This window comes from Notamacropus eugenii, chromosome 4, assembly GCF_028372415.1.
Source record: "Notamacropus eugenii isolate mMacEug1 chromosome 4, mMacEug1.pri_v2, whole genome shotgun sequence".
Lineage (NCBI taxonomy): Eukaryota > Metazoa > Chordata > Mammalia > Diprotodontia > Macropodidae > Notamacropus > Notamacropus eugenii.
The window spans coordinates 303049894-303061930 of NC_092875.1; the positions used below are offsets into that span (position 1 = coordinate 303049894).

At 38.1% G+C, this 12037-nt stretch overlaps 1 protein-coding gene across 2 annotated transcripts in view; it reads right to left on the bottom strand.

Annotated features, from left to right (window-relative positions):
• The window catches only part of TPD52 (tumor protein D52), a 336705-nt gene that overhangs the window by 146363 nt on the left and 178305 nt on the right, over positions 1-12037 (bottom strand). For both annotated transcript variants that reach the window (XM_072604959.1, XM_072604961.1), the window contains exon 2: positions 3681-3862. In XM_072604959.1, coding sequence (XP_072461060.1) covers positions 3681-3862 — 182 coding nt within the window. The remainder of the gene's footprint in view (positions 1-3680; positions 3863-12037) is intronic.

Genomic DNA, 12037 nt, shown 5'->3' on the forward strand with positions numbered 1-12037 from the left:
CATCTGACACTAAAATACTGCTTTAAGGATTATAGAGCATTTTATATACGTTATCTAGATTTTTAAAAACAATTCTAGGTAGGAACCAGCGGTATCATTATCTCCATTTGGTAGATGAGGAAACTGAGCCTCAAGCAGCTTAAGTGGGATAAACCAACTACAGTATGGATGGTGGTTGGTTCGTTGGTTGGTTGTTGCCCTCTGTTCTCGAAGAGAACCAAAATGACATCACCATTGTAAAGTGAAATTTCAGTGTGTCCAACTGTGGCTGATCAGACCAACATGAGCTCGGAATGCTCTACCACAGGTTGGGTACAGATAGTCGGTATGAATTTTTTGGATGGATACTCCAAATTTGCACATCCTATGTTTACTTTGTGCTGTCTCAATTCTGCTTTGCTCATAAAGCACAGAACCCTTTCTGGTGTGGGTACACCATGCTGAGTGGTCCTTTGCCAGTGTCTCCCATGTTGCACAGTCAACTCCAAAGTTCTTGAAAGAGACTTTGAGAGTGTCTTGTATTGCTTCTTCTGACCACCATGTGAGTTCTCCATAAAATAGTCTTTCTGGCAAGTGTGCATTCTGCATTCAAACAAATCAGTGTTGCACTCTCTGAAGCATAGTTTGAATGCTTGGCAGTTCGAGCAAGGACTTCATTGTTTGGGACCTTATCCTGCCAGGTGATCCTCAGAATCTTCCTAAGACAGTTCAAATGGAAGTGATTCAGTTTCCTGGCAGAGCAGACTGTCCATGTTTCACAGGCATACAACAATGAGGTCAGCACAGCAGTTCCACAGACCTTCAGTTCGGTAGTCAAGTCTAGTACCTCTTCCCTCCCAAACTTTTCTGTGGAGCCTTCCAAACACTGAGCTAGTTCTGGCAATGTGTGCATCAACCTCATTGTCAATATGTAAATCCCTAGAAAGTACACTACCAAGGTAAGTGAACTTATCCAGAGCTTTCAAAACTTCTCCATCTGTTGTAACTGATAGTTCCACATATGGATGGTGTGGTGGTGGCTGATTGGAGCACCTGTGTTTTCTTGGTGTTAATTATTAGGCCAAAATTAGCACAGGCAGCAGAGAACTGATCCATACTTTGGTGCATCCCAGGTTCAAAGGCTGCACGGAGTGCACAATCATCTGCAAACAGAAAATCATGCACAAACACTCTTTTCAAATTGAAGAACTTACCATCAGTATGGTAGTTGCCCTTGATGCCTTGTTCATCCTCATTGAAAGCATTGACAACATGGCTAAAAACATCATGCTAAAAAAGCATGGGAGCAAGCATACAACCCTATTTCACTCCACTGGTGACTAGAAAGGCATCAGAGCACTGTCCACTATTCAGAACCTGGGCAAACATGCCATCATGAAATTGATATACAAAACTGATGAATTTCTCCAGGCAACCAAATTTTTACATAATTTTCCATAAGCCCTCATGACTAACAGTGTCAAAGGCCTTGGTCAGATCTACAAACGTTGTATACAGACCTCTGTTCTGCTCCTGGCATTTCTTCTGTAGTTGTCAGGCAGCAAACACCGTTATCGACTGTTCCTCGGCCCTTTCTCAAGTCACACTGGCTCTCAGGTAGATGACCATCTTCCAAGTGAAGGATCAGTCTATTAAGGAGGACTCTAGCAAGAATTTTGCCAGCAAGGACTAAGAGAGAGACCTTGCTGTGATTGTTGCAGGACAATCTATTCCTTTACCTTTATAGAGATGGACAATGGAGGCATCCTTGAACTCCTGGGGATAACCTCCTCTTGCCAAATAACCTGGAAAATTTCAGTCAGCTTTTGTGTGAGCAATGGTCCCCCTACCTTGTAAATCTCAGCTGGAATAGAATCAGTACCAGGTGCTTTACCACATGAAAGGAGCCTAATGGCCCTCAAAACCTCTTCTTCAGTTGGAAGTTCAGTTAAGGAGGGATCAACTTCAACCTGAAGTAAACAGTCAACGGACTCAGCACTGATCGATGATGGCCTGTTGAGAACACTATGGAAGTGTTCAGTCCATCTCTCTAAGATCATATCCTTATCACTAATCAATGTGGCTCCATCAGCACCGTGTAGCTGTCCATAAATAGCTTTCAGGGAATCATAAAAACACTTTGGATTGTTTCTATTAGCATAAAACTGAATTTCATCTGCCTTCTTACTGAGCCAGAAATTCTGCATCCCTCTAAGTTTTGCTTGTACTTTGCTTTTGATGGCACTAAATGTTGCCTTCTTAGAGGTGGATGAATTATCCTGCTGGTAAATCCTGTGGAGTTCTTGTTTTTATTTAGCAGCTTCTGAATTTCCCCATCATTTTCATCAAACCAGTCTTGGTGTTTGTGAGTGTTCTGACCCAGATGAACAAATGCAGTGCTGTACACCAAATCTCTGAAAGCTGCCTACTCTTTTTCTGCTCCACTGTTGCCAACTGTGTGTTGGCTCAACTTTCCCTCCAAGTTAGCAACAAACTGTCCACATTCAGAGAAGAGAAGAGCTCTACTTTGTTGACTTTAATTCTTCTGGTAGTCATTCTGCCTTGGGGGAAGCATTTCAGATGAATGCGAATATTTAGCTGAGAAAGGATAACTCTATGATCAATCCAGCACTCTGAAGCACACATTGCCCTTGTCACTCTCACATCTTGTCTGTCTCTTCTCCTTACAATCACATAGTCTATTAGATACCAACGTCTGGTGCGAGGGTCCATCCATGAAGTTTTATTGCATTTAGGTAAACAGAAAATGGTGTTGGTAATGAGGTCATGTGATGCACAAGTCTTGAGCAGTAAATGACCGTCACTGTTTCCAACTCCATTCCTCCCTAGGACTCCCTGCCAAGTCACCCAGAATTATAAGCTTGTTCTGTTTTGGCACATTGATGATAAGAGTCTCTGGGTCTTCATAAAATTTTTCTTTGACTTCATTAGGATTTGTCATGGTGGGAGCATAGGCACTGATGATGGTAGCATGGTGTTTTTCTGCAAGTGGCAACCACATTGTCATGAGTTTGTCATTCACTCCTTTTGGCAGGCATACCAACTTGCTGATTAGATTAGTTTTGATTGCAAAACCCACGAGAGCTTCATGGTGCTCCCCTTCACTGCGCTCACTCCAGAAAAACAACTATAGTATATGAATATGAATACAATGGAATATCATTACATCAGAAGAAATAGAGATTATGAAGAATTCAGAGAAACTTGGAAAGACTCAAAAGAATGAAAATATAAACTCTTTTAGGGCAAAGACCCTTCATTTCTGTCTTTGTATTTACAATGCCATGTACATACTAGGCCCTTAATAAATGATTGCTGAAATGAAGAGAACTGAATTGATGTTGAATGAAGTAAGCAGAATATGTATGAAAACAAAGTAAAGGAAAACAACAATAACACACATCCAAACTCAGCTGGAAGTACTAGCTAATCTCAATTGCACAGAATTGATGAGGCCTCCTCTCAGGAAACAGGTAAGGATTAAAGGAGAGAAAAGAAGTTTTTATGTTAACCATGATTAGTGTGTTGGTTGGTTTTGTTTAACCAGATTTTTTTGTCTAGAAAAAGCTCTACTGGAGTAGAGTACTGGGAAGGACTAAAAATCTTTTTTAAAAAAATCAGTAAAGCATTTTAGAAAAAAACACCATTACTTAATCATACTTAATCATGTTATTACTTACTCTCCATCTGATTCTGGTCTTTTGCATACGCAATGAAACTTGCCACCAAAATCTATATAAAGGTCATTTTCCACAACATGGAAGATTTGTCCAAAGACGATTTTATCTTTGGCAGGTCCCATCTGAATTAGAGGAGAATGTCTCAGCAGAGATGCAAAGGATTTCACATCCTTTGGAGAGTCCTATATAAGGAAAGAAATATATTTATATATATTTATACCTCTCTCTATACATACATATGAACACAATTAAAACAGATTAGTGCAATAACTTCATTAAATAAGTCAGAATAATAATATAAACTCGAAGTACTGCCAAAGTGATAGAACCAAGAAAGTCAATTTGATAAATGTTTCTATATTTTGTGGCAGGCAAATCAAAGAAAATACATTAAAGCCTGATTTTTCAAAAGGAAAATTTATACTTTATGCTCAAAGCTTCCAGCTTAGATTATGTCTGTAAACCAACCAAGGTTATGGTACTCTAAGTTCACAGAGACATGAGTTTTATCCTCATGCATTTTACCATATTAGGAAAGCAAAAAAAAAACACAAAACGTACCTGACCCTTTGACTATTAAAGTAAATGTGAATATCGTTTATACTTGAAAAAATTAAAGCAACTAAACAGTCGTATTCTAAGCTACTAACTAGGCAATGAGTCAAAAATTAATCAATGGTTTCAATTTCAATAAACCTTTATTAAACACCAAATACATGAAACAAACTACCCTAGGCATTAGACATACAAAGATAAAAAGATTAAAAATGATAAATGACATACAAAGATAAAAAATGAAAAGATTCTCTCCTGAAAATGTTTATATTCTACTAGAGAGATGCACCATGTACACAAATAATCAAATACAAAGTATAAACAAGCTCAAAGTAATTTCAAGAGGGAGATGGGCCAATAATTAGGAAATCAGGAAAGGCTTCACGTAGGGAGTGGGTGGCACATGTATTGAGGTTCAAGCCAGGGATGATATAAGATAGAGATGGGGACAGAGTGTGTTCCAAACACTGAGAAGCACTCCTGCAAAAGCACAGAAGTGGCAAAGGAAATGTTATGCACACAGAACAGCCAGCAGGCCAGGGTAATGGGAAAGAGAATGCAGCAAGAGGAGGAATTTGGTATGTACAACTTAGATTGACTTCAGCTAGAGTCCAGATGATAATGCCTGGTCACCATGAACTGCAGCCCAAAGAACAAGTGAGTCAGTTACCTTCTCCCACCTTTGGACACACCTCTGTTCACTAACAGCATTCAACCATGAGACATGCAGCAGTGATCAAAATATACCTGCGGTCTGCCAAGGGCAGAGTATACTGGGAACATAAACTCTCTTATTCTGCATATCAAGCTTCTATTAAGGAAGCCAGGGATCATATTACTTTTTTTCTGTTTAACTGTCATCTTGACTCATTTTGAGCTTGCAGTCTACTAAAGCCCACAGATCTTTTTGATATAAACCGTTGCTTAGCCACGTCTCCCTCAATCTTAAACTTATATACTTGTATTTTAACAAGTGTAATAGTCAACAGCTAATAACTAAAATGGTAGCACAGTGAACAGAGCACCAGGTTCAGAATTAGGAAGACCTGAGTTCAAATGTGACCTCAAATAACACAAGATGTGTGACTCCGGCTAATTCACTTCATGCTGGTTACCTCAGTTCTTTATCTGTAAAATGAGCTGGAAAAGAAAATGGCAAACCACTCCAGCATCTTTGCCAGTAAAACTTCAGATGGGGTTACAAAGAGTCAGGCATGACTAAAAAATATTGAACAACAAAATAAATACTTAGTGAATTCTATTATATTCCTCAACATTTCTTTGACTTACCTAGTCAAATAACACTTTAAAAATTCATTCATTTGTCCATTTATGAATAAGCATTTTATTAAGAACCTACTACATTTCAAACAGAGGTAGCTAGGTAGCTCAGCAGATAAGAGTGCTGGGCCTGGAGTCAGGAAGACCTGAGTCCAAATCTGGCCTCTGACACTTAAATCATTTAACCTTTGTCTGGCTTAATGCATTGAAAAAGGAAACAGCAAAGCATTCCAGAATCTTTGCCGAGAAAACCCTAAATAGGGTCACTAAGAGTTGGACGCAAGTGAACAACAACAGTATTTCAAACACTATGTTAAGTACCAAAGATACTGAAACAAAAAAGGAAATGGGCCCTGAACTCAAGGAATTTATATTCTATTAGAGGAAATAATATTTATCATATAAATAAATATAAAACACACACGCACGCACGCACACACACACACACACACAAACACACACACAGTAACTTCATGGGGTAAGGATAAGAGCACATTAGCACTGACAGAATTAGGCAAAGTTCCACTATACAAAATGGCCCTTTAGCTAAGTTTTTAAAGATGCTAGATTACTAGTAAAATGGTAACATAAAAGGATGGAAAGGAGCCCAATTCTCCTACATATACTCTAACAAAGATCTAAAAAGGACAATTTAAAGGATGATCAATGTAGCTAAGGAAAAACTATTATAATAAGTATCTTCATGCAACCCAGGATTGCAAAATAAAAAAAAAAAAAAGTCAGTTGGAAGCCTGTGGGCAACTAGAGAGGAATCCTGCCATCGAAGTTATTATGAGTACAGGTAAACAGACTGGAAACCTCTACAAAGAAACCCCAGAGGCAACTAAAGCCTGCAGTTCCATTAAGTGCCTACTACATGCCAGTCACTGTGTTATGGATATGTGGGTGAGAGAGAGCAAAGGGTCACAGATGTCACCTAGATTACGAGCCTAGATGACTAGAAATTTCTAGGGAAGTTTGGAAGAGGGAAGAGTTTGGGAGGGAAAGATAGTGAATTAGAATGACAAAGGGAAGGATGTTTTGGGGTTTGAGGAAACCTGAAGAGGTGAGAATGAGGCAGCAAAGAGGGGAAGATTAAAAAAGCGCTGGCAAAGTGATTTAACTATAGGAGCAAGATCCCAGAGGAGGTAGGAAAAATAAGATATTTTCTTCTGTGTATTTTGAAGGAAATAGAGAGTGGATCATGATGGCAGGAAGTTTTGAGTAATGAAGAAAGAAATGCTAAGAGACCATATTTGATGGGCTCAATCTTTTCAATGAAATAAGATACTAAGTAACCTGCTGTATTTGATGACTTCATGTCACATTATTTTATTAGCAACTTTTATTTTTATATTCCCTTTTTCCCCAACATCTCCCCTCTCTCTCCCATAGAGAAAGCCATCCTTTATAACAAAGAATAAAAAAGAAAAAAACAGATCAGCAAAACAAACCAACATTAATCAAGTCCAACAGTATATGCAATGTTCCAACCATAATTCCTTTCCTCTGCAAAGAAAGGAAGTACATTCTCAAATTACACAATATTAGTTCTGAAGTTGCTGTTGTTGTAGTTCTTTTCACTTATAGTGTTGTAATTGCTGTGTACTCTACACTGTTTTCCAGGTTCTGCTAACATCATTTTTTGCATTTAATATGCATTTTGCATTTGTGATCCTAAGATTTTCCATGTATGCATTATTTTTAACCATTCTGAGGTAAACAGGGCAGGACAGGGAGGGTGGTTTTAAATATGCTAAACTTCAACAAGGTTGTGGGGGTAGTTGGTGATTGTCAGCAGCTCGCAGGGGCTCAAGGCACAATAGCAGAAGTGATGGATGATCTGGTACCACAAAAAGTCATCCAATATGCCAGCTTTGTCATGGGGCCACAGGTTACAAACATCAATCTAGATTTTCACAGGAAATAAACTGTTAAATGCTCACAACTCTGGTGTTATCCTTGAATCTTCTCTTCCCCAATGCCGTATTATAAGTTGCCTAATTCTGCTGATTCTACCAAAAAACAAATCTTTCATCCCTCCTTTCTTTCTACCTTTTACTCCAAAACTTCAATAGTGTAGCTTCCTAATTGGTCTCCTTTTCCACATAGCTACCAAACTGATATTGCTAAAACATAGATGTGAATCAGCCACTTCCCTATTCAAATATCATCAGTGGCTTTCTATTGCCTCTAGGATAAAATGCAAGATCCCCGGGCTAATACTGAAAGCCTTCAAAGTAACTCCCACATACTTTCCCTGTCTTATTTCATAGTATTGTCCTTCAGGAACTCTCCATTCCAGTTAAACTGGCCTACTACCTGCTCCCCATATACAACAAGGCAATTTCTGGTTTCTGTATCTTTATGTGGATGATTTCCTTGTTTGGAATGCACTCCTTCCTTACCATCTACTTCACACAATTCCTGGTTTTCCTCAAAGTACATTAGAGATACCACCTTCTACAGCAAGGCTTTTCATATTCCATAAGTTTTTAGTGCTTTTTTCCTTTTTTGAATTTATATGTTAACTATATAGATAAATACTTATGGGTGTATTTTGTATATTCTCACTTGAAAATCCTTGAGGGTAGACTTCCACTTTTGTGTTTGTATCACTTTTATCTAACCTAGCACCTCATATGTTGTAAGTGCTTAAGAAATAAAAGTTTGTTAAATGGGAATTTTTACTGTAGAAACTAATAAATGTTTGTTGAATTGAATCAGAACTATTACTTTAAAAACTAAACATAATTTATTTAAGACAAGATACTAAAAACCTTATCCTAATATCTTTCTGGATATTTAAAAACCTATAATTCAACAAGTCTATATAATTCATGATTAAATGGTTAATTTTTCAGTTTTTAAATTACTAATTCATAGGTTTAGAAACAGAAAGGTTACTAGTTTATAGATAGAAACTGATGACCCTGGAGTTTAAGTAACTTGTCGAGATGTAGTAAAAAGGCAGAAATATAAAAATGTGTTTATATGAGTGTGTGCACACATATGTGTATATTCTAGCTTAGTCTGTATACTGCCAATGTTACAAAAATTAACGTTTCTCCCTAAAATTTAAAGGTCTAGAAGAAGACCATTTTAAAGCTTTTGTCTAGAAAAGGACAATTCTCCAAAGGATAAGCTTAACTCACTATGTTAAGAAAAGTTACTCTTTTATAGCCCCCTTGCTTGTGCAGGGTCAGTAATTTATATCATCACCAGGATCATCCTATGAGCTAGCATTTATATAGAACACTAAGTTTATGATGGGTACCATGGCTACTATACTGTGTAATAATATCAAAGAAATACTCACTGATCATTTAAAAAGTAAATGGAATATGATCAATTATTATCTGTATGGAATAATATGATTATTGCTGTACCTACAGGTGGCACAGTGGAGAAAGCACCAGAACTAGAGTCAGAAAGGCTCATCTTCTGAGTTCACATCTAGCCTCAGACACTAACTGTGTGACCTTGGGCAAATCACTTAAGCCTGTTTGCCTCAGTTTCCTCATCTGTAAAATGAACTAGACAAAGAAATGGCAAACCCCAATAGGACTTTTGTGAAGAAAATCCCAAATGGGATCACAAAGAGTTGGACATGACTAAAACGACTGAACAAAATAATAAACTCAGCATGGTATGATGGAAAGAATATTAGACTGAATGGTAAGATACCTGGGTTCTATCAATCAATCAATCTACAAGCCTTTATTAAGAGCCTACTATGTACCAGGTACTGGTGCTAAATGCTAGAAATACAAAATTGTCCAGAAGAAACAAAAAGTCTTTGTCCACATGGAGCTTATATGGTAACAGGAGAAACAAGTGTATACATAAATCATATACCCAAGATAAAAACAGAAAAGATGGAAGGTTGCTTTAGAGGGGAAGGCAGTAGCAGGCAGAAACCTCAGGAAAGATCTCCTGGGGGAAGTGGTACTTAAACTGAATCTTAAAGGAAGTCAGAGATTCTAAGAGGCAGAGGCAAGGAGGGAGAGCATGGTAGACGTGAGGGATAGTTGGTGCCAACGCATGGAGATGGGAGATGGAGTATCAAGGGCAAGGAACAGCAAGAAATTTATTATGACTGGATTGTAAAATGCACGGAATGGGAATAATTGGTTAAAAGATTAGAAAGACAGCAAGAGATCAGATGGTGAAGAGCTATAAATGCCGAAGAGAGCAGTTTATATTTGATGACAGAGGTAAAAGGGAGTTATTGAAGCTTACTAAGTAAAAGGATGACATGATTGGAGCTATCATCTAGATAGAAAAATCATTCTGGCAGCTCTGCAGAGGCTGCATTTGAGAGGGGAAAGACTTAAAGCAACAAGTCTAATCAGAAGACTATTGCAAGAGTAGCCCAAGTAAAAGGGGATGAGATCCTGAACTAGGATTATGGCCACATGAATGGAGAGAACTACTGTGCGGGAGGGGGCAGCTGCTGGCAGTCATCTTAGCTTCAGATACCAAGCTATCTAGTAGCCAAGTGGAGGAGTAGATAGAATACTGGGCTTGGAGTCAGGAAGACTTGAGTGCAAATAAGACTCACTTACTAGTTGTATGACCTTGGGCAAATTACTTAATCATGATTTGCCTCAGTTTTCTCAACTATAAAACAGGAATAATAATAATAGAACCTCCCTCCCAGGGTTGTGGTAAGGATCAAAACAGATAATATTTATAAAGCTCCTAGCACAGTATCTGGCACCAAAGTAGGTTCTATATAAATGCTAGCTCATAGGATGATTCCGGTGATGATGTAAATTACTAACCCTGCACAAGCAAGGGGGCTATAAAAGAGTAACTTTTCTTAACATGCAAGAATACAGGGTCAAACATGTGGTTAAGGACGTATACTGATAGTTCTATTTCTTGCTCAGTTGAACTGAATGCCAAGACCTCACTGAGCTTGTATGTTTGTTTGCTTGTTTTAATCCATGGAGACTATATTTATGTGGTAGCAAAAAGGAGTGGAAAATACACCCAGTCTGAGGAGATGGGAAACTGTCTCAGTAGAGGCTTTTTAAAAATAGGGTCACAGGGATGTCACCAATAAAAGGCTTTCTGTTAAAAAAAAAAGGTTACAGAGGCTCTTCTATATTAGCATCCCTCAACTTCTAGAGCCTTAGATTTCTTTCCTGAAGTTATTTTTTTAATTTGTCATTTCATATAGGTCTTGACATGTTTTTCCTGAAACACTTCCCTCATCACTTCTCATAGGATACTAGTACTCCACAATCATATGCCATAGCTTGCTCAGCCATTCCACACTGATAAGCACACCCTCAATTTCCAATTCTTTGCCACCACAAAAGGAAGTTATAAATATTTTTGTACATATAATCCCTTTTCCTTTAATCTCTTTGGGGGTATAGACTAACAGTGTTATTGCTAGATCAGAGGGCATGCACAGTTTTATAGCCCTTTGGGCATAGTTCTAATTTTTCTCTGGAATGGCTGGACCAGTTTACTACTCCATCAACAATACCATTTTTCCCTCATTGCCTCTGGCATTTGTCATTTCTAACAGGTGTGAGTTGGTACCTCAGAATTGTTTTATCTTTTTCTAATCAACAGTGATTCAGACCATTTTTTTTTCATATCACTATAGATAGTTTTGATGCCTTTTCTTGAAATCCTATCCATACCTAAGTCTAAAAATTTCCCAGGGACTAATCCTCCCTCCACTGTTAATGTGACTAGGATAGACCTGACCACAATCTACCACAGGGACATATGCAGGAGATGTTGTAAAGAAACAAATTACAATATCAAACAACTGACCAGCTATGTGAGATGAGTGAGAAAAAGGAATCAAGGCTGAAAATCTAGTTGCCTGGAAGAAAGGTAGTATTGACAACAGTAACTGGGAAAGTTTGAAGAGTAGGCAATTTGATGGGAGGAGAAATGATGATTTCTGTTTTGGATATGTGCCAGTGAGATACACAGTGAGACTGGGGCTGGAAATATAAATCTGGGAATTATCTTCATAGAGATGATAGTTGAACTCCTGGGAGCACATGAGATCACCAACTGAGAGTATAGAGAAAAAAGAGAAGGAAGGCCTAAAACAAACCTTTAGGAGACAATCACAGCTAGCGGGCATGGCATGGATGAAGATTCAGCAAAGAAGACTGAAGTGTAAGACATATAGGAAGAGAAGAAAGACAGAGCAGAGCCATGAAAACTCACAGAAGGGTACCCAGAAGGAAGTAGTGAACTGTTAAGTGCTTCAGAGAGATCAAGAAGGATGAAGATTGAGAAAAAGCAATTAGATTTGGAAAAGAGATTACTAGTAATTTTGAAGAGAGCCATTTTAATTGAATAATGATGTCAAAAGTCAGACAACAGAGATTTAAGAAGAAAATAAGAAGAAGAGTGGATGCACTAAGTGTGGACAGCTTTGGGAAGAAGAGATATAGTATGATATAGGCACTGGAGAATCTCTAGGGGAGATTTTGAGGGAAAGGAAAGGAAAAGGCCTACCATGTGGCAAGTACTATGCT